Source organism: Seriola aureovittata, chromosome 15 (assembly GCF_021018895.1).
Source record: "Seriola aureovittata isolate HTS-2021-v1 ecotype China chromosome 15, ASM2101889v1, whole genome shotgun sequence".
Lineage (NCBI taxonomy): Eukaryota > Metazoa > Chordata > Actinopteri > Carangiformes > Carangidae > Seriola > Seriola aureovittata.
The window spans coordinates 18220706-18247292 of record NC_079378.1 but is presented as its reverse complement, the minus strand read 5'-3'; the positions used below and the strand labels follow the sequence as shown (position 1 = coordinate 18247292).

At 37.8% G+C, this 26587-nt stretch overlaps 2 protein-coding genes across 4 annotated transcripts in view; one reads left to right on the top strand and one right to left on the bottom strand.

Annotated features, from left to right (window-relative positions):
* The window catches only part of LOC130182378 (trichohyalin-like), a 25616-nt gene extending 5744 nt beyond the window's left edge, over window positions 1-19872 (top strand). The window contains exon 5 of one of the 2 annotated variants that reach the window (XM_056397265.1): window positions 19834-19872. In XM_056397265.1, the coding sequence (XP_056253240.1) occupies window positions 19834-19857 (24 nt within the window). In that variant the 3' untranslated portion in view covers window positions 19858-19872. Of the gene's footprint in view, window positions 1-948; window positions 12213-19833 lie in introns of those variants that run through there. The other variant, XM_056397264.1, reaches the window with a different exon arrangement.
* Window positions 15768-26587, bottom strand: LOC130182379 (CLOCK-interacting pacemaker-like). Of its 2 annotated transcripts, XM_056397268.1 has the most exons (5): window positions 26381-26587; window positions 23802-23908; window positions 21247-21454; window positions 20652-20800; window positions 15768-18856 (listed from the first exon to the last, which is right to left on the bottom strand). In XM_056397268.1, the coding sequence occupies exons 3-5, from the start codon at window positions 21443-21445 to the stop codon at window positions 17588-17590; spliced, it is 1617 nt and encodes a 538-aa protein (XP_056253243.1). In that variant the 5' UTR covers window positions 21446-21454; window positions 23802-23908; window positions 26381-26587; the 3' UTR covers window positions 15768-17587. The 2 variants fall into 2 exon arrangements, with proteins under 2 accessions (XP_056253243.1, XP_056253241.1); XM_056397266.1 differs by lacking the exon at window positions 23802-23908.

Sequence of the window (26587 nt, the reverse complement as noted above, 5' to 3'; positions counted from 1 at the left end):
CCATGAAAAGACACGAACCAATAGTATGTTGGGAAGAACTACCACATCTCCAAAAATTGAAAAAGAGATAAGACAGACAAACTCAAACTCTGGCAAACATTTCTGAAACAATTTGAAAATCCACTTTTTACACTGGCCCCTTTTGCCTCTCAGTAATCTCTGACCTCTCCATGCTGTCTGTTGCTGTCAGGCCCTGAGCCCATTGGTACCCTCTGAAGATGTAAGCCTTGCACATGGGATTAGTTGATAATAAGAAAGATATTAAGAAAGTTATGGAATATCACAAAATATATTATAATATAAATAAATATATAATATATCCTTTGTCACTTATGAGATATAAATATGACCCAAGGTTGTCAAAATCTTATTTGCCCACTAGATGAGGAGTTAGAGCACAGCCACCTTAAAAGTTACTCTGAATATGGTGCCATTTCATTACATCTGAACTTTACCCAAACCGAGAGCCTTCTTGCTGCAAGGAGACAGTGCTAACCACTGCTCCACCGTGCTGCCCCCTTTTTTGGATCTTTTTTATATTAATAGTTATTAAATACAATATACAGGCAGAAAGATTCTAACCCTAATCCTCTAGCTCCTCTAGCTGGTATTTGTTTAATGTCATGTCAATACTTTAAAAACAATAATAAGTGTAATGTCTTGTGCAGTAGTTTCCTTTTTGTACCTATTAAGAATAAATATCTGCCAAAAAATACACATTCAAGTAATAGGCTGTAGTTACAGTATTACTGTATAACTACTTTTAAGTCAAATATGTGAATACTTCTTCAACAACTGCCACAGGCACATGAGGTGAGTTGAATGATTCTGGAATTTAATTTTAACAGCAATAAACAAGGATTGTATCAATAAATGAATGTCACAATAAAACCTAACTTGGTTGCATGAGAAACAATAACAAAAACAATAATTCTTTCTTTTGTGAAGGACAAGCTGAATTCCATGAAAGCTCAGGTCAGTAGATGGATATTGACAGAATCTGCAATCAAAAACACTTCTTCAGTGAAAACATCTACACCTCAAATACCACAGAAAGAAACAGACAGGGAATCACTCAAAGATCACACACTGGAAATTCCACCAGTTGAAGAAAGAGGAGAAAATGAAATTACAAAAGAGACTTTATTTGTACAACAGTCGATTACAGTAGAAGACCAGCATCAATGTGTAGAAATAAAAGAACAGGAGCAAATGCAAACAGAGCACAAACAGTTTTCTGAAGTTGACATAAAGGAAAAGCAGAACATTTTCTTACAGATGCAGACAGAAATTCATGATGAAGCATTAATAGATGAGGATCAGACAGAATGTTTAATAAATGAGAGACAAAGGGTAGAAGTGAAGAAGCAGATGTCTAAACTCAAGCAGAGAGAGGAGAAAATCAAAGAGCAAATAAAGTATGCTATGGAGAACATGGAAGAAAAAAATCAAGAGATTAAAAGACTCATTATAGATATAAATGACCTGCAGAGCCAGAAGCCAGACACTGAAACTGGGTTACAAATTCTATTCAAGGAAACTGGAAATGTTGTGGAAGGGGAAACTGGACCACTGCAGGAAACAGAGCACAGAGACAGTTTGTGGGTAACCAATGCTTTTAAACAGGAAATTACTACATATGAAATCCAAGAGGAGAATGGCAGTGACGTGAAACAAGAACAAATTGACGAGTCTGACTTGATGAGATCGGACGTTGAGGAGGAAAAACAAAGACAAGAGTCGAAAAAAGATCTACAGACACAAACTGAGGAGATGGATGGAGGTTTTGATGAAAAGGACCCAGGAAGTTCTGATATTCAAAGGCCCAAGGCAGAGTTGTATAAAACACAAGATATCATAGGATTGGCAAAACTAGAACCAAAAAACCAACCTGAAAAAATGAACATTCACAAATATCACAAGGATAAAAACAGTGAAATCGAAAGCTTGTTACAAGAGATTAAACATTTCCACGTGTTGTTGAAAATGGTAAAAACTGCAATGAAGGAAAGTGAAATGTATCTGAGAAAAGAAATAAGCAACATAAAACTGATGAAAAAAAAACAGAAAAGAGACCTGGATCAGAGGTTAGAGAAAAGTTTGAGGGAGAGAGACGAATTAGATATTTTAAAAATAAAAATACAGCGTCAAAGTGAAGAGATTGAGCAGAAGCTGGAGAAAGTGGCAAAAGTTAAGAGCACTGTAGAAAAAATGGCTGTTAAGACTAGAAAAAAAAGTGAGGATATACAGGTTAGTATGAAGGAGGCCCAAGTAAACCAAAGACAGTTGGATGACCTAAACTATAAGATTAACATTATAAAACATGACGTGGAAAGCAGTTATCTTTTAATATTCCAGGAAAGAGCTGACTTTTTAAAATTCAAGAATCAAATTATGCAGAAAAAGGATGGAGAATCTGCCCTGGAAAATACTGAGAGAAAGAAAGAAGATGTAAAGAAACATGACAGAGCTGAAATTGATACAGAAAGGGACAAACTGACAAAGAATAGAAAGGACAAAGAAATGGAGGAAATCAAAAATGAAATCTTCAAACTCAGACAGGTTAAAGAGAAACTGGAGGACGATATAACACTGATACATGAGCAATTAAAAGAAAAGACAAAGCGAGAAGAGATTGAGATGCTGAAACAACAGATTCAATTGGAGAGTGAGAATGTGAAAATAGAAAGACAGAAAGCTGAGGCAGAAATACATGAGATGAACTGTTTAAGGGAGAATATCAAATGTCAGAAACAGGAGCTGGATGACAGAGCACAAACAGTCAAAAGAGAAATAAGAGAAATGGAGCTGCTGAAGTCAGAACTAGAAATAAAGGGAAAAGAGAGTGAACGGATGTTTAGAAAAAACATTAGAAAAGAAGAGGAGATGGAACAAATGTGGAATGAAATACAAAGAGAAAGGGAATTACTACGGAGAGAGACCCAAAAGACAAGAGGAGAATTAGACGAAAGACTGGAGAAAACCATAAGAGAGAGGGATGAATCAGAAGTGTTGAGGATAAAACTGCAAAAACAAACAGAAGAAGTCACTGAGAATATGCAGATTATCAAAGACCCGACTACTCTTATCCAACAATACAGAGAAGACGAAAAACAGTGCATGGAAAAGAAACAGGTGAGAAGCAACAGGGAGAATGCTGAAATGGAACACCAAATCTCAAAGGTCACTGATTGCATTGCTGATCAACAAAACATGAGACAAAAGATTCACAAATATTTGGAATTAATTAGAATGGAAATGGGAGCTCTAGACAATGTAAATGTTCAATTAGTGCAACAAAAAGAGGGGCTCAAAACATTACTAGGTGAGAACAGCACTGTAAGAGACAACATGTTCAGAATAAAATCTCATATAAAGATAGCCTTTGAAAAATTGATGATACGTGCAGAAGCAGAGATGGATGGGACAGTCCAAATGAGGGATGATATCCAAAAGCAAAAACAGGAGCTTGCTATTAGACTAGAGAAAGTTAAAAGAGAAAGAAGAGAGATTGAAGTGTTGAAGTCTGAGTTGGAGATCAAAAAAAGAGAAAATCAACAAATGATCCGAAAAGGCATTAGAAAAGATCAGGAAGTTAAAAAGATGTGGGATGAGATCAAAAGAGAAAAAGATGCTGTCAAGAGGGAGACAAGGAAGAGGAAGAAAGAGCTCGACCAGCAGCTGGAGAGGATCATCAGTGAGAGAGATGAACTAGAGATTATGAAGCTGAAGCTGCAAAGACAAAAGGATGAGAGTAAACGTGGAACAGAGCAGTTAGCTGCAAATCACATTCAGAAACAATGGGATCTGGAAGAGGAAGTACAGGATGACACCATCAAAAGACTAAAACTACAACTGGAAAGCAGTGAGAAGAGCGTAATGGCAGAAAGAAAAGAAGTGGAACATTTAAGGAAGAATCTCAACAAGATGAAGGAAGAAGTTGGAGCCACCATGAACAGCATGAGTGGAGAGAGGGAAGTTCTCAGTCAAATGAGGATTGACATTGACAAAGACAGACAAATGATTTTGAATGAAATGGACAAATTGGAAAGGGAAAGGTCTGAGCTGATAATGAGAGAACATCATGTCATGGATAAAATGAAAGTCATAGAAAGTGTACGAGTAAAACTTCAGCATCTGAATGAAAGAATGAGTGATGACATCAAACACAAAACGCAAAGTTTACAACAAAACAGTGAAGATATGCTAATAGTGTACACTTCAATCGAAGAAAAGTTGTCAGAACTTTATGGACATAAAGAAAACATGTCTTGCTACACTGAGCTGTTACAGATGGGAAAGGAAGGTCTGATAAGTATATTGTCAGGCCTAGTCGTACAGAAAGAGGACACTGAAAATGTATGGAAGCAAATGTTTACGACTGAAAAACAAAACCTTGACAAATTGAAGGCAGGGCTGAAGGAAGAAAGAGAGGATCTGGACAGAGTGAGTGATACAATAAACAAAGAAAAAGCAAACTTGGAGCAGATGAGGTCCGATATCCTGAAACAAACTCAGCTATTAGAACAAGGTAAACGAGATATAAAAGATGAAAAAGAAAAGTTGGAAGTCACAAAGATTAGGCTACAAGAGAAGAACGAACAGGCCGATAGTCTGTTAGATGAGATTAACAGAGAGAAAATCAACATTAAAGATCTGACCCTTCAGGTTCAGAGACAGCAAAACAAACTTGAAAATACCATTACCAAGATTAGTATAGAAAAAGAAGAACAAGAAGTACAGGATGACACCATCAAAAGACTAAAACTACAACTGGAAAGCAGTGAGAAGAGTGTACTGGCAGAAAGGAAAGAAGTGGAATGTTTAAGGAAGAATCTCAACAAGATAAAGGAAGAAGTTGGAGCCACCATGAACAGCATGAGTGGAGAGAGGGAAGTTCTCAGTCAAATGAGGATTGACATTGACAAAGACAGACAAATGATTTTGAATGAAAAGGACAAACTGGAAAGGGAAAGGTCTGAGCTGATAATGAGAGAACATCATGTCATGGATAAAATGAAAGTCATAGAAAGTGCACGAGTAAAACTTCAGCATCTGAATGAAAGAATGAGTGATGACATCAAACACAAAATGCAAAGTTTAAAACAATCCAGTGAAGATATGCTAATAGCGTACACTTCAATTGAAGAAAAGCTGTCAGAACTTGATGGACAAGAAGAAAATATGGAATATTACTCTGAATTATTACAAAGAGAAAAGGAAGGTCTGATAAGTATATTGTCAGGCTTAGTCATACAGAAAGAGGACATTGAAGATCTTTGGAAGCAAAAGTTTACAACTGAAAAACAACACCTTGAGAAATTGAACGCAGGGCTGAAGGAAGAAGGAGAAGATCGGGACAGAGTTAATGATAAGATAAGCAAAGTAAAAACAGACTTGGAGAAAATGAGGTCTGATATCCTCAAACAAACTGAGTTATTAGAACAAGATAAACGATATGTAAAGGACGAAAAAGAAAAGTTGGAAGTCACAAAGACTATGCTAGAAAGGAAGAAAGAACAGGCCGATAGTCTGTTAGATGAGATTAACAGAGAGAAAATCAAAATTAAAGATCTGAACCTTCAGGTTCAGAGACAACAAAACAAACTTGAAAATACCATTACCAAGATTACTATTAAACAAGAAGAACAGGAAGTACAGGATGACACCATCAAAACAATAAAACTACAACTGGAAAGCAGTCAGATGAACGTACTGGCAGAAAGAAAAGAAATGGAACATTTAAGGAAAAATTTCAACAAGATGAAGGAACAAGTTGGAGCCACCATGAACAGCATGAGTGGAGAGAGGGAAGTTCTCAGTCAAATGAGGATTGACATTGACAAAGACAGACAAATGATTTTGAATGAAATGGAAAAACTGGAAAGGGAAAGGTCTGAGCTGATAATGAGAGAACATCATGTCATGAATAAAATGAAAGTCATAGAAAGTGCACGGGTAAAACTTCAGCATCTGAATGAAAGAATGAGTGATGACATCAAACACAAAATGCAAAGTTTACATCAATCCAGTGAAGATATGCTAATAGTGTACTCTTCAATTGAAGAAAAGTTGTCAGAACTTGATGGACAGGACGAAAATATGGCTTTCTATACTGAGCTGTTACAGAGTGGAAAGGAAGGTCTGATAAGTATATTGTCAGGCCTAGTCGTACAGAAAGAGGACACTGAAAATGTATGGAAGCAAATGTTTACGACTGAAAAACAAAACCTTGACAAATTGAAGGCAGGACTGAAGGAAGAAAGAGAAGATCTGGACAGAGTGAATAATATGATAAACAAAGAAAAAACAGACTTGGAGAAGATGAGGTCTGATATCCTGAAACAAACGGAGCTATTAGAACAAGATAAACGAGATGTAAAGGACGAAAAAGAAAAGTTGGAAGTCACAAAGACTATGCTACAAAAGAAGAAAGAACAGGCCGATAGTCTGTTAGATGAGATTAACAGAGAGAAAATCAAAATTAAAGATCTGAACCTTCAGGTTCAGAGACAACAAAACAAACTTGAAAATACCATTACCAAGATTACTATGAAACAAGAAGAACAGGAAGTACAGGATGACACCATCAAAAGACTAAAACTACAACTGGAAAGCAGTGAGAAGAGTGTACTGGCAGAAAGGAGAGAACTGGAACTTCTAAGGAAGAATCTCAACAAGATAAAGGAAGAAGTTGGAGCCACCATGAACAGCATGAGTGGAGAAAGGGAAGTTCTCAGTCAAATGAGGATTGACATTGACAAAGACAGACAAATGATTTTGAATGAAATGGACAAACTGGAAAGGGAAAGGTCTGAGCTGATAATGAGAGAACATCATGTCATGGATAAAATGAAAGTCATAGAAAGTGCACGAGTAAAACTTCAGCATCTGAATGAAAGAATGAGTGATGACATCAAACACAAAATGCAAAGTTTACATCAATCCAATGAAGATATGCTAATAGTGTACACTTCAATTGAAGAAAAGTTGTCAGAACTTGATGGACAGGAAGAAAAGATGGCTTTCTATACTGAGCTGTTACAGAGTGGAAAGGAAGGTCTGATAAGTATATTGTCAGGCCTAGTCGTACAGAAAGAGGACACTGAAAATGTATGGAAGCAAATGTTTACGACTGAAAAACAAAACCTTGACAAATTGAAGGCAGGGCTGAAGGAAGAAAGAGAGGATCTGGACAGAGTGAATGATACAATAAACAAAGAAAAAGCAAACTTGGAGAAGATGAGGTCCGATATCCTGAAACAAACTCAGCTATTACAACAAGATAAACGAGATGTAATGGACGAAAAAGAAAATTTGGAAGTCACAAAGACTATGCTACAAAAGAAGAAAGAACAGGCCGATAGTCTGTTAGATGAGATTAACAGAGAGAAAATCAAAATTAAAGATCTGAACCTTCAGGTTCAGAGACAACAAAACAAACTTGAAAATACCATTACCAAGATTACTATGAAACAAGAAGAACAGGAAGTACAGGATGACACCATCAGAACAGTGAAACAACAACTGGAAAGCAGTCAGATGAACGTACTGGCAGAAAGGAGAGAACTGGAACTTCTAAGGAAGAATCTCAACAAGATAAAGGAAGAAGTTGGAGCCACCATGAACAGCATGAGTGGAGAAAGGGAAGTTCTCAGTCAAATGAGGATTGACATTGACAAAGACAGACAAATGATTTTGAATGAAAAGGACAAACTGGAAAGGGAAAGGTCTGAGCTGATAATGAGAGAACATCATGTCATGGATAAAATGAAAGTCATAGAAAGTGCACGAGTAAAACTTCAGCATCTGAATGAAAGAATGAGTGATGACATCAAACACAAAATGCAAAGTTTACAACAAAACAGTGAAGATATGCTAATAGTGTACACTTCAATTGAAGAAAAGTTGTCAGAACTTGATGGACAGGAAGAAAAGATGGCTTTCTATACTGAGCTGTTACAGAGTGGAAAGGAAGGTCTGATGAGTATATTGTCAGGCCTAGTCGTACAGGAAGAGGACACTGAAAATGTATGGAAGCAAATGTTTACGACTGAAAAACAAAACCTTGACAAATTGAAGGCAGGACTGAAGGAAGAAAGAGAAGATCTGGACAGAGTGAATAATATGATAAACAAAGAAAAAACAGACTTGGAGAAGATGAGGTCTGATATCCTGAAACAAACGGAGCTAATAAAACAAGATAAACGAGATATAAAGGACGAAAAAGAAAATTTGGAAGTCACAAAGACTATGCTACAAAAGAAGAAAGAACAGGCCGATAGTCTGTTAGATGAGATTAACAGAGAGAAAATCAAAATTAAAGATCTGAACCTCCAGGTTCAGAGACAACAAAACAAACTTGAAAATACCATTACCAAGATTAGTATAGAAAAAGAAGAACAAGAAGTACAGGATGACACCATCAAAAGACTAAAACTACAACTGGAAAGCAGTGAGATGAACGTACTGGCAGAAAGGAAAGAACTGGAACTTCTAAGGAAGAATCTCAACAAGATAAAGGAAGAAGTTGGAGCCACCATGAACAGCATGAGTGGAGAGAGGGAAGTTCTCAGTCAAATGAGGATTGACATTGACAAAGACAGACAAATGATTTTGAATGAAATGGACAAATTGGAAAGGGAAAGGTCTGAGCTGATAATGAGAGAACATCATGTCATGGATAAAATGAAAGTCATAGAAAGTGCACGAGTAAAACTTCAGCATCTGAATGAAAGAATGAGTGATGACATCAAACACAAAATGCAAAGTTTACAACAAAACAGTGAAGATATGCTAATAGTGTACACTTCAATTGAAGAAAAGTTGTCAGAACTTGATGGACAGGAAGAAAATATGGCTTTCTATACTGAGCTGTTACAGAGTGGAAAGGAAGGTCTGATAAGTATATTGTCAGGCCTAGTCGTACAGAAAGAGGACACTGAAAATGTATGGAAGCAAATGTTTACGACTGAAAAACAACATCTTGACAAATTGAAGGCAGGACTGAAGGAAGAAAGAGAGGATCTGGACAGAGTGAATGATACAATAAATAAAGAAAAAGCAAACTTGGAGCAGATGAGGTCTGATATCCTGAAACAAACTCAGCTATTACAACAAGATAAACGAGATGTAATGGACGAAAAAGAAAAGTTGGAAGTCACAAAGACTATGCTACAAAAGAAGAAAGAACAGGCCGATAGTCTGTTAGATGAGATTGACAGAGAGAAAATCAAAATTAAAGATCTGAACCTTCAGGTTCAGAGACAACAAAACAAACTTGAAAATACCATTACCAAGATTACTATGAAACAAGAAGAACAGGAAGTACAGGATGACACCATCAGAACAGTGAAACAACAACTGGAAAGCAGTCAGATGAACGTACTGGCAGAAAGGAAAGAACTGGAACTTCTAAGGAAGAATCTCAACAAGATAAAGGAAGAAGTTGGAGCCACCATGAACAGCATGAGTGGAGAGAGGGAAGTTCTCAGTCAAATGAGGATTGACATTGACAAAGACAGACAAATGATTTTGAATGAAATGGACAAATTGGAAAGGGAAAGGTCTGAGCTGATAATGAGAGAACATCATGTCATGGATAAAATGAAAGTCATAGAAAGTGCACGAGTAAAACTTCAGCATCTGAATGAAAGAATGAGTGATGACATCAAACACAAAATGCAAAGTTTACAACAAAACAGTGAAGATATGCTAATAGTGTACACTTCAATTGAAGAAAAGTTGTCAGAACTTGATGGACAGAAAGAAAACATGGCTCGTTACTCTGAGCTGTTAGAGAGAAAAAAGGAAGGTCTGATATTTTCAGGCCTAGTCATACAGAAAGAGGACACTGAAAATCTATGGAAGCAAAAGTTTACGACTGAAAAACAACATCTTGACAAACTGAAGGCAGGTCTGAAGGAAGAAAGACAAGACCTCAACAGAATGAATGAGATGATAAACAAAGAAAAAACAGACTTGGAGCAGATGAGGTCTGATATCCAGAAACAAACTTACTTATTAGAACAAGTTAAACAAGATATAAAATACGAAAAGGAAAAATTGGAAGACACAAAGACTGAGCTACAGAAGCAGAAACAAAACATTTATTGTCTCCTTGATGACATAAACCAAGAAAAAGAACAACTGTATGAAATGAAGACAACTACAGAAAGAGAGAGAGACATGTTTTTAAATGTAAAGAAGCGAATGAAAGGAGAACAGTCTGAACTAACAATCAGAGATGATTGGCTCACCAGTGTTATGAACTCTATGGGTAGTCTGAGAGCAAAACTCAGACAGGTGAATCAAAGTACACATGAAGACTACACAAAGAATATGGATAGCTTAAAGCGCACAAGTGGAGCTATACTTGGATTGAAATCAATACTGGAAGACAAATGTGCTGAACTTGATGAACTGAAAAATATAATCACTGGTTATCATGACCTGATACAAGGAGAGAAGAAATACATGGTGACAATTACCTTTGACAAGGCGGTACAAACTGAAGTTGCTGAGAAAAAATGCCTGCAACAGCATTATGTCAAGAAACAGGATCTGAATAAACATAAAGAGTTTGAATGTGAGAGAGATGTCCTGCAGTCAGGTGTTGCGAACCAGACTGAAGATTTACAGCATCAGTGGAAGTTTAAAGAAGATAAAGGTGATCTTGAAAGAAAAGGTAAATACTTGAAAACCCAGAGGGACAGCCTGCTGATGGTAGCAGAAGAAGAACTGGAAAATGAACTGAAACAGAAGCTTGTAACACTGTCCAAGGTAGCGACAGAGCAAGATCCTTTCACAGATGAGAAAATGTCAAAAAGAGATTGTTTGCGAAAGATCTGGTGGGACACTAAAATGCATCGGAAGGAGATTGATCAGATGAAGTGCAGTGGTCATGAAATAAGAAAAAATCTGGAGAAAAGAGTGAAGGTGATCAATCAGTTTTTGAAGAGAGCATGGTCAAAGAAAGAAAAAGAACCATTGGAGAAGACAACATTGGAACAGGTACTTACTAAGAACACATGTACATGTGAGTGGGAGAGAGACCACAAAAGACTTGATGAAAAATATGCCGAGCTCGATCAAGTTAAGGTTCAGATGCTCAGTGAGATTGAGAAACTCAAAGAACGTAAAAAACCTTTTAGGACGACAACTAACAACAAAGCTAATCAGACATTCCAGTTGGATATAACCACAGGAAATGAAGCAGCGCAGGCAATTCAACAAGTGTCTACCAAAACACATCAAGAGCAGATGAAGATAGAAGATACTAAAGCATCTTCTGAGACATCCAGTGGGCTACTCTGTCAGTTCTGGCATTACTGCTATCGTTGTTGCCGCCCTTGTTGTGCCTGCTGCAAGCAAGTGTAACCAGAGGCGAAATAAGAGACAGGTCTATGTCTCTGTAATATATCTATTTGGATGATTCTGGCATAAATTTAAAGTACAGCATTTCTACTTTTCTCAAATAGGTATTTTACTTAAGCACTTGTAATGCAAAGATAACAGCTGAACATTTGATTTTGATTTTTTCATTAGTATGTATCGCAATCTCAGGAAATAGTTCTGTTTTGGCAGACACCTGAAACACTGAACATTGTCAGGTTTCCGAATTTATAATAATTGCTCAAGTGCTATCAAACTACTCTTTTGACACAAAATAATCATTAATACTAATAAAATGTAAAGTAACTCTAAATGCCAAGGTATTTCTGCTGATCAGAGTAGATACAAAATGTGTGAGGTTTGTGTGTGTCACAATTATTTTACCTTTACTCCCTTTGTTTGCATATGTAAAAAAATATATTCTTTATTAGGAAATTAAGGTTCAATAGTGTATTTTAACCATTTTAAGAGTGAGTGCTGTGGAATATTATCATAATGTGTTAAACTAAGAAATCCACTCTCGATTACAGAAAATCTTGATGCTGTTAAATTGATTTCTTTCCCTTTTTATTGTTATTGTGTTGGTTTGTTTTTCTTCTTTGTCTTTCTTCTCTTCTTTTCAAGTATTCAGTTGTACCTTGCTGTGGTGAGGTTATTTAAGAAAACACAATATTGAATTCAGGTAAAAATAAATAAGTAAAAAAAGGGACAGCTCTGCTTTTATGGTTAAATGTAAATACACAAATCATTTATGTTAAATCATTTAATTATTTGAACAAACTCTCTTTTGTCAAATAAAATTATCCACATTATTACATAATTTATCTGTCAGTGTATTTATTTATTTCTATCACAAGCTACCTGTTATTTACATAAATATAACTTAATGGTGGCACACCTAAATATAACTTAATTTAGACTAGACAATTAGTCTACTGATATGTGCTACTATTGTACTTGTTATATCCTGCTTACTAAACCTTTAATTAATCAACTTGTTCACAAAGTTCAAACAAAAAGATGTTGTAGGACCTTGTAGATGTGTCTTTTTCATAAATGTCAAAATAGGAAAATGTTTTACTGTTTTCACCTGTTATGCCGGGTTCATTTAGGAGCATAACCAAGAAGGGAGTTCCACACATTGACCATTTAAAGAAACCAGATTTATTAAGGATAACTCAATTTAAACTAAACAAACTAAAAAATATGAAGTCAGTGGTGTGGTGTAGATGTTGGGTGCTAGGAAAATGGAACCAACTTAAACTACATGTACAGGAACTTAGGCCTTAACCAAACACAACATACAACCAAACAAAAATCAGGTTGGGTGCCTAAAAGTGACAAGGCTTCCAGGAGGGCTGAGATAGAGAGGCCATCTTGAATTTCCAAGCTTAAATATGCTCCACTGAGGTGAAATCGGCCTGAAAAAAACACAAGTAACAGGAACAGGCCAAAACAAAATAGGGTCATACAGCCCAGGGCTGAAACCCAGTAACGTTAGGTTAGGTTAGGAAGATATTCACAAATACTTTTCATTTATTTGTAAATTAATTGAATGTATTCACAGATAATTATTTTTTATTTGTGGAATTTGTCTGTGTATTTGCAAATCTGTTTTATATTTGCAAGATATTTTTTTGAATTTGCAAATTTATTTTTGTATTTGTGGGTTACAGATTACACATTTACTGATGGATTGTTGATCTGTTCCCATAAATAATACTGAAACAAATCTACATTCATAGAAGACAATGAGACTCTCTGTGTAGGGTGGGCAGCTTTTTTCAAATTTTTCACAATTTTGACTGTTGATTATAATGTCACCATATGGCCAAATGGGATCATATTTTTCAGGAAGCATTTGCTCAACATTTGGAGTTATGATACCCATTTTCGTGTGTCTGGCTCATTCCAGCTCTCTGCAAATTGAGCAAAGGCTTGAGATGGCACATATTGATGAATAGGCCCCACCCACTTGCATCAATCAATAGGGCACTTCCGATTTTCATTAATACTTGGCTCCAGAACATGTGTACTAATTTTGGTGAAAATCTGGTCAACTGATTTTGAGATGCGTATTTTTGGCATGAAATTATGCAAATTAGCAAAAAATCTACCCAGGCACACTTTAATGGTCCAAGAGCCTTTTCAGTTGAGCAGATTGAGCTGGACTTGTGTGTTAAATTTCAAGTCAATCAGACAAATGGTGTGAGGGGCGTGGCCTTTTGAAAATGACTTTTTCGAGCTTTAATTACAGTGCCACCATGGGCCCGATTGTGCTCATGCTTCTTTAATCAGTAGCGCACATCATTTCCAGTTATATGGCCAAGTTTCTGGCTCATTCCAGCTCACGCAATTTGAGCCAAGGCACAAGACAAATAATAATTATAGCCGCAAGCGGCAATGCGCGGGTTCTCACTGTTTTGGGCTCCACTGAGAGAAGGAGCTGAATTTCAGCTACTTAATGCTTCAGCAGACCTACTCCCCATAACAACCTGAAGATATCTACCAAGATTTATGATGATCGAACAAATGTTCTATTAGTTATGGCCAACATAGCAAAGCCCTGCCTTTTGCAGATATTTTTGTCTATTGGCGCCACATTTTTCGACCGATCTGGCTCATTTGTAATAGAATTGTCATTCTCTTTCACCCAAGACTGTATACCAAATTTGGTATTGATAAAGTAAAAATACGAAAAGTTCTATTAATTTTACTGTTTTTAATGTTATGCCAATTAGCTCAAAATCCATAATGGTAGTTGTTATTATCACAGTGGCTTTTTGTAGAGAATACTAACCTGTAGCTGAGAGGTACATTTGAAGATGATGGGTCTCAGTGTGGTGGGGGCAGCATTTCTAATTTTTTACAATTTTGACTCTTTTTAGTATAGCACCACCATATGGCTGAATGGGATCATATTTTTTGTCAAGCATTAACACACCATTTATGATCATAATTTTCATGTGTCTGGCTTGTTCCAGCTCTCTGCAAATTGAGCAAAGGCTTAAGATGGAACATATTGATGAATAGGCCCCGTCCCCTTTCATCAATCAATATGGCACTTCAGATTTTCTTTAATACCCGCCTCCACAATTCGCGTACCAATTTTTATGAAAATCTGTTCACCAGATTCTGAGGTACGTATTTTTTGGCACCGCCTAGAGGGCAGTATCAAAATGCTTTGGTAGGCTTACTCCCTGTCCCTGTCGCGGCCCAAAGATATGGACCAAGTTTTATGGTGATCGGACCAATGGTTAATGTGTTATGGCCAATATTAGCTAAGCCCTGCCTTTTGTGAATGTTGACCGATCTTGCCATCGCCGAAGACAAATAATAACAATAAACCTGAGCAAAAACCAACAGGGCTCTAACCCCAAAATGGTAGATAACAGGCTGTAATACCAGGCTAAATATGCAATAATTTAACATCTCCACAATAAAATAACAACACTGAATGTATACAAAATGTAGGTGATGCTCACAACAATGTTCATTGAATCAAAGCTTTTAAAACATAATAATGTCTTCCGTCACCTCTCTAAATACAAATATAGATAAAAGGCATGAACTAATTTCTACAAGGGCTGCACGGGCCTGCAGTGGTTAGCGCTGTCGCCTCACAGCAAGAAGGTTCCGGGTTCGAGTCCCGGCTCGGCCGTGGGATCTTTCTGTGTGGAGTTTGCATGTTCTCCCCGTGCAAGTGTGGGTTCTCTCCGGGCACTCCGGCTTCCTCCCACAGTCCAAAGACATGCAAAATGGGGACTAGGCTAATTGGATACTCTAAATTGACCATGGGTGTGGCTGTGAGTGTGAATGGTTGTCCGTCTCTATGTGTTTGCCCTGCGATGGACTGGCGACCTGTCCAGGGCGTACCCTGCCTCTCGCCCGAAAAGATGCTGGGATAGGCTCCAGCCCCCCCGCGACCCTACTAGAGGATAAGCGGTAGAAAATGAATGAATGAAATAATTTCTACAATAGGGCTTCTTAATGATGGCAAGTTTAGGGAGCCATGAAGCACCTTAAAATTCCAAGGACAGATCGTATGAATTGTCCTTATTAAGACAGAAGTCTTAGTTTTAGGTATCCAGTACAATTTTCACACATGAATGTAATAAATGTATACGGAATAGCTTTATATGGGAATATAGTTGGTGATATGTAAGAAACCGAGGGTTAATACCCTTTCCATAAGACATTACATTAGTTAACCTGTTAACATTTGTAATTGTCTATGCATCAAGGCATCAATCAATACTTCTGCTGAAGACATCTGATGTCTCGTTAAAGCCCCTTTCATCTGTCTCACAAGGAGAAAATGTGAAAGTCTCATGCCAAAGTTTACAACAAAAGGATGAAAGACACAATCTCAATAGATGTCTTCATGAGTCAGAGCAGATTTATTGTTTAAGTTTGTATCTGAGAACGTGTGAAGAGCCCATTTCTTTTGCCATACCCCTGATTATGATTTATTAGACAGTAATGAAGATCAATGTCCCACATCTACAATCAATCTAGATATAATTAAATAAATCTATAATTAAATTTGTATTAATATCTACAAGCTAATACATTACAGACCTCTACACGCTCGCATGCACGTACGCACACACGCACGCACTCCTCATTCAAAAATGACTGAGGAAAAAAATGCAAATAATCCACAATAATGCATTACCGAGCAAGACCATACAACAACTCTGTAAAAATGTCAGTCCCACAGGATGTCTGACTGGATGTCCCAAGTGATCATGGGCAAGTATAGATGATCAATTTGACATGCTTGTACCAGACCATGATCTGCAGACACATCCGCAGATCTATCAGCCATTCAGGTGTGAAACAGACAAAAACTGCTGTCTATGGTGTTACAGGGTTCACAGTTGAGCCAAATCTCAAAAAGTCACAACTGGAGGTCTAATGGTTAACACTGTCTGTGCACTTAGACTGTGAACATACATGATGTAACATGCACCAACATTAAAACAGAACACATCTGTTTGTAACAAAAACTAAGAATTCCCCAGTCAAAAATAGCATGAAAACAGTCATATTTTTTCAATTTTGCAAAGACAGCTAATCAAATTTGGATTGTGAATACAGCAGGTACTGTGTTATCTCACCTGAACTGCCACATATACTTTAATTACAATATTTTACGTTTGCTTTGGCACAAAATTCACAATTTGCAAAACTCTGATGGCATATGAAATGATATGGTATGACATGATACACTGCACAGCTTCACATCAGTTTATCTGAGCATCTCTACAAATTATGTTTATTACTGAATTTGAATCATTGTTGATTTTATAAATAAAATGGTGATTATCAAAATATTCTGTCAAATAATAACTAATTTTCATCAAAACAGTGATAATTTGGTTAAGATTATACAAAAAGTGATGAGAAACAAAAGATGTGCTATGTGGAAGTTAGTATTTGATATGATGCAGCGTAAGGATGATTCAGTAATCTCTTCTCTGGAACTGATAGGAGGTGTTCTCAGGACTGGGCATGTGATGGACTGTTCACTCTGTATATAAGGACAGCATTTTGTATTTAAAGGGAAGAATTCAGAGAGTTTTCCTCTTTGCATTAAAAGGCTTGCACACTGAAATTATTTGGTGAAAACTGAGCCAAAGAAATCATAAAACACTCTAATAACTAACTAATGGTATTTTCTTCTGTCAATATCTTAAAAGCAAAACATTAAAGCAAAAGACTGTTACCAGCTTATAAATGCTGGAAATCTCCTCAACAACCCTGAGTGATGATAATAACAGAACATGACTCATGATTTCTATTTCTCTGTAGACATGTTTCAGTTGTCTCACTGGTTCTTGTCACATGTAGGACATCCATCACTGACTGTGTATGTCACCACCTGAATGAATAAAAAATATGTTTGAAAAATGGGCACCTGGCATCAGCAAAAAATAAAAATACACAATCAGTCATACACAAGTTTAAATCATGTGTGTAGATCTAAATCATAAAACCATCATTCTAAACTTTCAACCAGCTCTATTAATTTTTCACATACATGTTAAATTGCTCAAAAAGCCATGCTCTCCTGTATTGCTAAGTCCAAATTTCCCTGGCAGTCATTACAGATCGATGTCCTCTTCCACAGGAAGCTAGAGGAGATAGTTATTATGCGTCGAGCTCTCTGGCAACATAGTGAGATCACTTAAGTTCTTGCCATGACTTCTTGTTTGCGTCCCTGTTCAGGAACAGACCTGGGAGAAGAAACAGAGACAGCGTCTAGAGGATTGTCACCATGGTGTGTTTCTTCTGTGTCTGGTGAGGGGGCAAACAGCGGCGAGGGTGGTGATGTTCCATCATCTATTGTGCGTAAAGACACCACCTGCAGTAGGTCATTGTGTGTCTTTGTGGTTCTCTTGTTGTTATCTTTCTCTTTGTCTTCCTCAGTTCTAGTTTTCCTCTGTTTATGGCAGCTGCTGAGTGCTTTCAGCTGATTTAAGTCTAAGTTGGGGTAAGAGTCTGACTCGGTCATGGATTGGAGGAGTTTGTCGAGACTATCTGAGCCATTGTTACACCTGCTCTGGCTGGCCTGGGCTACCTGGCACAGGAGATGGGTGTGCTGACGGAGTTGGGTAATTTCTCTCTCTGTGGCGACATTCTGCTTCAGCAGCTCCTTGGTTCGTAGCGTGATGGCCAGCAGGCCCGACTGGTTCAGGATCTCGGCTGTATTGAAGAAACGGCGTTGGCGTGTGGACGAGCTGTCTGGAGCCAGGCGACATGGGCTGTGAGCCGTGGAGGAAGAGGGAGATGAAGAGGGAGGAGAGGATGATGAGGGGGAGTCAGAGGAAGAAGGAGGTGAGGGTGTCTGGGAGCTGGAGATGGAAGGTGAGCCCACGTTGTCGGAGCCCGAGTTCGGGTGGCAGTGGTAGGACTTGTGTTGGGTGGTGGAGGATGCATGGCTGGGTAGTGGAGAGTGAGATAGGATGGGAAAGGAGCTGTGCTCTCCTCTGCCTTTATACTGGGAAGAGGAATGGACTCTACCCTCTTTTTGATGCTGCTGCAGCTTCAGGAGGTGACTGGTGGTAGATACAGCCTCCCTCTTCTGTTCCTCAATGCAAACTCTCTTGCTCCGGCTCTGGCCTTCACTGCCACTCTCCTTAACCTCCTCCATCCATGTGGTAGCCTTGCCCTCATAGCTCTCCTTCCTGGGGTGGGGGGCAATACGAGGGTAAGAATTCAGGATGGGCAGGTATGAGTTCTTGCTGCCGTGGTTCTGGTTGCTGCGGCTGCCTCCTGTCTTAACATGACCTGGAGGTGCAGCTTGACTGGATGAAGGAGTTGGGGTAGTGTCGGAGAGAGCAGGTATTACTGGCTGTTGGATCAGTAAGAGCTGGGTGGGTGCTTTGCCATTGGAAAGGGAGTGCCAACCCCCGCCCCACGCCAGGTGCCCATGCAGAAGCTGTTCTGGTCTAGACTGTACCGCCAGGAGGTTGTAAACAGGGTTATATGTGAGCAGCAAATAGAGACCAGAGTAAAGGAGAGAGCAGAGGATGTGGAGGAAGTTAAAGTCACAAAGAGATAAGTAGCAAGACATAAAACAACTGAGGCAACAAGACCTGAACCAATATAGCAAACAATTCACAAAAATATTGACAGAACATAGCAGTTAAACATTTACAAATACTTAACAATTCCTGTACCATGTTACCCCAAATCAAGTCTCACAGAAAGTGCTCCAACATTAATACCAATTGTTTAAAGTTTATTTATTTATTTATTTTAAAATTGCTGTTGTTTTGTTTATGCCTATATCTTTCATAACCTGGTTCAATTTGGGGCAAAAAAGTCCCATGATAAATTTTAATTTCAGTTATCATTCTAATAAATTACTTTGATTTGCCCCAACTATTAACTATAATGTCATCATTGTACTATTGATATGCTTTCCAAATATACTGGGGATGCACTAACACAATTGCACCTGTATAAAATAGAGAAATAAATCACCACCTCTCCAGTACAGTCTCAAAATTATATTTATATTTAAAGCAGTTATAATGGATATCTTTATATTAAAAATGGATCAAATGACTATCTAGTAATGGATGTAGTAATGTATGGTGTAACGTGAAAAGTGTACCTCACAGAGTATTATCACACATCCAGCTTTTTAGTGTTTTTCAGCTCATTGTTTTGGTTTCCAGCAGCAACAGACAGCTGTTTTCAGTGAAAAATCTCTGTACTTTCAGGAAGAAATACCAAACATTCTCTCATTCCAGTGTCTTCAATATGAAAATCTGCTGCCTTTACATCACAGTAAACTGAATATCTTTAGGTTTTGAACTGTTGCTCAGACCAAACAAGACATGAGCGCTAAGGCTGTGTGCCTCTCTCTCTCCCTTCTTCTTCTCTCTCTCCTTCCTACCCCCCCTTTCCTGTCACTCTATGCAGGTCCTCCCACCTCCAGAGCTGTAGTCTGGATCTGCAACTGCAAACCACCTACTGCTCCCATGATCCTGTTTAACACCTGCTGCTAAATTCTACTATAATTAATAATAATTATTATCACTGTTATTAGATTTCATTATGACTTTTATTAGTAGGAGCATTACAGTTACCATTACAGTACTTTTGCTGTTACTGCCACTACTATCACTATTATTAATATTACTATCATTGTATTGGCGCTATACAAATAAATGGTTACTTGACTTGACTTGACATGAACATGTGACCTTGGACTCCCAGAAACTGTGATGGACATATTTCACCTTTTCTGACATTTAATAGACCAAATAATGAATTAAAACTAAGATTAAACAAATTACAAAATAATTGCTAAATTAATCAACAATGGAAATAACTGTAACAGCCCTAAACTACAATATATTGTACAGGTCTTTGTGTCCTTACCCAGTGGTTGTTTGTTAACTGTAGTTAGTAGTTATTAAACAAATGTTTTGTAATATAATTTGGCCTGCTATTATACAGTAGTTATATAGAGTTCATTTTAGTTTTTAAAATTATATTGCAATGCTAATCAGTCAGTTGAAAAATTTATTTATGTTTGTGATGTGTCAACAACTAACAAAGGACACTATTAAGAAACAGTTTAATAATCATGTACTGACTGCTGACTGAATGTGTTTTAAATCAGTCACTCAGTCCTTGTTCAATTGCACTTCAGTGTCTTTAGTCTCACAGTTTATGAGACAACAAAGCAGAATGTCTAAAAAAAAGCAAGTTGTGTGTGTAACTGAATATCTCACCGGCTTGACTACCAGGTTTTTGATGACGTAAATGGGGGTGAGCTCCTCATAAGGAGGCATGTTGTGGCCTGCAGAATTCACACTATTGTTGTTGTTCAAGCTTTTGCTGCTCTCCCTGTGAGTCTCACTCACACTGCTGCGCTGGTCGTCTACATCAACAACAAACACAAAAATGAACCACAAAAGAAAGTAAAAACTGAAATATAACAATGACATAAGTATTCAAACCCTTTGCTGGTGAAGGCTACACAAAATATCTGCGGCATTGAAGGTTCCAAAGAGCAAAGTGGCCTCCATAATTCTTAAATGGAGGAAATTTGGAGCAACCAGGACTCTTTCAGAACTGGCCGCCCAGCCAAACTGAGCAACTGAGGGAGAAGGGCCTTGGTAACAGAGGAAGTTTCCACACAGGTTCTCTGGAGCTCAGCCAGAGTGACCATCAGGTTCTTGATCACCTCTCTTAGCAAGGCCCCTCTCCCCCAAACCTGCAAAAACCAAATTAATTGCATCATGAAAGATAGAAAAGCATTCCCATTTTTCTGTGAACATGTTTTAATTTAAAGAAATCCATACATCCAAATGGACCTTTGCTTACCTGAGTACCCAGAGTCTTTTTCAGAGTCCTTCTCTGAGTCACAGCGCAGCATGTGGTTGCTCATGTCACCCATTCCTGATTGCTCCATGTGGGCGCCACCCTGGGATGCCCGCAGAGTGGCGCTGTTACTCTTATCCTTGGCATTCTTTGAGGCGCTACGAGCAGCCCGCTCCCCAAAATGCCCCTGTTCCTTTGGCATTCAAAATCTCTAAATATCAAAGCAAAGAGATACACAGACTTTTGCATAAGCACAAAACGTCAGAATCATTATCATAACGCAATAACAGAATCATTAATCTGGAAACAGCCAATAACATAATATAATATGGCTTCCAAGTGGAAGTGCTAGTAAACATACAATGGTCACAAATGAAAGGAAAAAGCAACATAAAGTGTCTCAGTAAGGTGTTATTCCCTCATTTGGCATTTTGATAATGGTGGTGGAGAGCGCTGTGACACATCACTTCAAAATCTCCCATAGGTGTTCACCTGGATTGAGATCTGGTGACTGTGAGGGCCAATATATAATTATATTATCATATCATTTTCATCCTCATCAAACCATCAGCGAACCCTCGTGCCCTTTGGATGGGGGCATTGTCGTCCTATTTCTCACTCATTTTTCAGGTTTTTCCTTTAATGTGTCTCCTGTCTGCAGGTTTTCCACTGTACTGAGCCGAGTCAGCTTTCTGCTGAGTACCGGATAATGGTGTCAACTTCAGGCACATGTACTATGACACTTCACCCATTATTTCACAAAAGGCTGGTCCATGAGGCTCCTGCTGATAGCAAGCTGTAATTTAACACTGAAAGGTCTAAAACATATGGAGAGCCACCACCTCTCTCCAAATGGACATTAAATGTTCTGACCCCATCCCCACACAAACTCATCTTTTTAAAGTTGCTTTTAGCTAACGCTCAGCTCTGTCACTGATGCTTTTCGCCCTCCTATTTTGTCTCAGCTTTTTTCCCTAGCGTATGAGTGCCTTTAAAAGCTCTGTATAAATAAAAAGTATTATTATTAATATCATTATTACAGCATATACTGTATGTGCAGTGAATCAAATATACACATGTATACAGTATATGCATGTATATATTTATACACATTAAATAGATATTTGTTTTTATCATCGCCTTTTGTCTTTTTAATGTTTTACTATATTTGTTCTTGATCTTTTCTGCCTGTTCTGTTTTAATATTTATTTCATTGTTTATATTATTTTTGCTTAATTTAGTTTACTTTCATTGAACTTTGTAACGTATGTTTTGTCCTATACAAATAAAATGTTTTATTTCTCAATATTATCACTAGTGGTCCCAGCAGCAGCGAACCCTATTGTCCCCCAAGGTCAGGGGTTCGAAACCCCACATGGCCCAGAAGCCCTCATCAGTCCCCCATCAAAAAATTCAATAGCAATTCATACATGTGGTATTTAAATGCTTGTGAGCTGCTTGGACCCTGTTAATTGCTGCTAGCAGCTATATTTAGGGGTCCAAGCAGTGAATGCTGCTGGAACCCTATTGTTTTTGTCCTTGTTAGCTTTTCCAGCACATCCACTGAATGATAATGAAAGTTTGCTTCACTGTAACCTGTGGTCAATTCAGAAGTCCGTCACTATATATATTGATATTTTTTCATCAATTAACTTCTATATCTCCACAAGTTTTCATTCAAATGCTACCAAAATTGAAACAGACATTCCCTAGATGGTACATATCAAGTGTTTCAAGCAGTGTTTGGATTGGACAAACGCTGAGTCCTCAGTGATATTGATAATGTTGTTGTAATTTTTACTCTATGCACAACATTTTCTTTTTTGCTCTGTGTTGGATTCAAAGTCACCAAATTATTTGATGATAATTCTGAAACCAGTAGAAAGATGTGTGATTTTCTTTTTAGGTCTAAATACCCCGGTTTGGCTGATGTCATTGCCTAAACTTGTGTGAAGGCATGTGCAGCACATGGTTACCCAGTGGCACAATCAGTAAGTCACCTTCTCTGGGGATATCAAGGTCAGAAGTTCAAAACCCCACTTGGCTTAAGTTCTGCTTCAGCAAAAATTCAATAGCAATTCATTAAATGCTTGTTAGCTGCTTGGACCCAGATAATTGCCACTAGCGGCTACATTTATTATTTTTCTTGCTCAATTCGGTTTTGATGAAAGGGTTACTGATTATGTGACAAATATCACAACCTCCTGCAGGATGTGTGGTCAGTTTGCCAGTAATGCAGAAGAAGACTGCAATTTAAGAGTAAACTAAATCTGCATATTTAACAGAATATTGCAGTAGACTGACAGGAAACAGGCAAATGATGTACAATTGAACAAAGTATTTACAGCAATGTAACTGAATGTTAGCGATAGTCACCTGTAAAAGTGAAGACATGGTTTTCAAACTAGAAAAAAGTGGGGAGATTGTTTTTCACTTAATTGGACTTATTGGAATTCACTGTCAATGTTTTATGAAGTCACCAGATCTCTGAGAAGGATGAGAATTTCAATAATTGTTCACACCACATCACTTGCAGTGAATCATTCACTCTTACTCACTAACTGTAGAACTGAGCTCTTGATGTCACAGCGCTGCTATTCGTCCTGTCCTCAGGAGTCTGGACTTAGCTCAGCTGAGCTCTGGTACCTACACTTCAGTGCTGCACCTTACATAATATGACAAAATTATTTTTACTCAAAAGGTCCATGAACAGACTTTTTTCGGGGGAAGAAATCTCACTGGCATTAAATCTAGCAAAATATCAGTTATCCAATCTGTAATGCATATTAACAAATAAAGCAAAACTTATTATACATATATATATATATATATATATATATATATATATATATATATATATATATATAGATAGAGAGAGAGAGAGAGAGAGAGAGAGAGATTTTAATTCTGAGACCAAATGTTATCTTCCAAAAGGAATTCTAACATATATTAATAGTCTACAGGCATCAGAGCCACAGATATTTTATCAAAGGGCTTGCCCTGGACGCATATTGAGCAGCTGGTCATCTCAGCTGCTGGACTCCGAGCTGCTGAGATGACCGCCAATCTCAAGTGGCAGGTGGGTCCTCACATCTCCACAAATGTCAGAACAAATTTTCAAACAGGAATTATTTGAATAAATCGACCACATAAATTGTAAATAGTTACTTTCTCACCTGAATGGTTATTTCCTAAAACCTTTTTAACGGGTTACGTGAGGTTAGGTTAGGGACGGCATATAAAGTCTGATGGACAAGCAAAAGCATGTGTATGCTGCTTGTCCAAATCAAGTCCATCACTCCACCTAGCGACCCTGAGAAACTCCAGGGACGCTGAATTGCTCCAGTGTAGCAAAACTTGTTGCCTGTATTTTCTGTTTGTATGTGCTTCCGTATTTTTTTTTTTTAGCATTTTTGAATTTATTGTGCATTTCCCTGAATGTTTGTGCTTTCTATGTTGTATGTACCTTGCCCTTAGGGACAGCTGTTTGTATACCATCAGCTCTACTGAAAATCAGTCCAGATTACAGTCTATGTTCGATGTCCTGCAGCCTTTGTTTAGTTTTTTAAAGGTATGAATTTCACAGGAACTTGTAACTTTATTGTTCCTACTCCAATCTGTTCTCTCAGTGGAATCTAATCAATAAGGGCATAGCTTTGTAAATAACTAGGAATTTCGTTAGACAGCAGATTACCCTATATGCTACCTACCTACTCATGCTGAACAACTTGGTCAAAAAATAACAACTTAAATTGGGTTCTTATACAGAACAGAGCTTGTTCCAACTATCAAAAGAAAAAAAGCCATTATACAGTTCACTATACTAGGCATCAGCATCCCTGACCCACATACTGGTTTCCAGTAACATGGACCTTCCTACTGGAATAAACTGCAACACAAACTGAAGTTAAATGTCACTTGTGCCTTTGAGGGATTTCAACATTCTTCTTACTAATATATTTAATAATCCTTGTGAATATTTTATTTTTCTGTCTGTATGCGTGTTTGTGTTATTGTTTTGTGTTACTGGCCTGTCTTACTGCAATGATGCATGAATAGATCTCTCCTGCAAGAGATTTGACCTTGATGAGATTGAATAAATAATAATGACTAGATAAACTAATATCAATCTGAACAATGATATGGACTCATATGGTTAAAATACTTCAATAAGTACAATACAACAGTAAAATTGTTTTTTCCTCATTAATAGGCAAATTAAATGCAAGGTGCTCTCAAACTGGATCACATCTACTTAATATGTGATGCTGTATTATTGACATAGCACTTTCCAAGATGTGTTATAGTCAAATGTGAACAGAAAACAAGTTTAGCTTCTCCCAAAGGACCTTGCAGTCCCAAATGACAGGTGAGGCCTACTTCGTGGACAATAGACTTCACTGAGAAATTTAATTCTATATTCAACTGTGAAGTTTAAGTCATTTATGATCAGGTGTTGTCCACATATCCACTGCTACTGAAAAACAATCCACTTTGTGAATTTAGAAAGAAATGTAAGAAGTGCAATGAGCATATCTGACAGAACTGTGACCTCTGCGTCAAGTTTCTTGTCGTGCTACTTCTTAGACATTATCAAGAATCAGTTCATTTGTGGCCAAACAAATAGTTTACAGGACATGAATCAAGTAACAGTAATATGAAAGTGTGTTTTTTGTAAACAGTAAAATGTTTTAACATAGTTTAAATAGGAAATACACAACACTGTCATCTACGATGGAGTTGATGTAAATTAATGGTTGTAGGTTAATGGTGTGAGTGGCAGTGTTCGTCATGTGTTCGTCAGCCTCCTGCAAACATGAGGGCATGCACATGTGGATGAGGCAGCAGGAAGAACTTGATAAAATGGTCCCTGGAAGATTGTACAGTCCCACCCTCAACACTGTTATGTAATACACTGCTGCCACTGCCCAGTGAAAAAAACACAAGCCTGCTGTAAATCCATTCACTGCCAATTTACATTAAACATACAAACATTTTAAGGCTGTAATGACAGTACAACAGAACTGCTGACCAGAACATATTAGAGTTCATGTAGAACAGGCTCATGTTGGACATTAGGTCATTGGACTAAAATGTTGATACTTTGAAAGTAAGTAGCTACAAACAGTTTGCTCACCTGTCCGTGTTTTATCCCTGGTGTGAGAAAAAACGGTTCACTTTTACCAGAAGGAAAACAGAGCATCTCCACAACAGGGGAAGCAACACCTCTGACTTTAGAAACTGATAAACTGATACACGGTGAAGCTGTTGTTACCGGAGCGTCCTGGTTCTGGAAACACAGCCAGTCCGATCATGTACTGAAAGCATCCATGATGTTCATTTG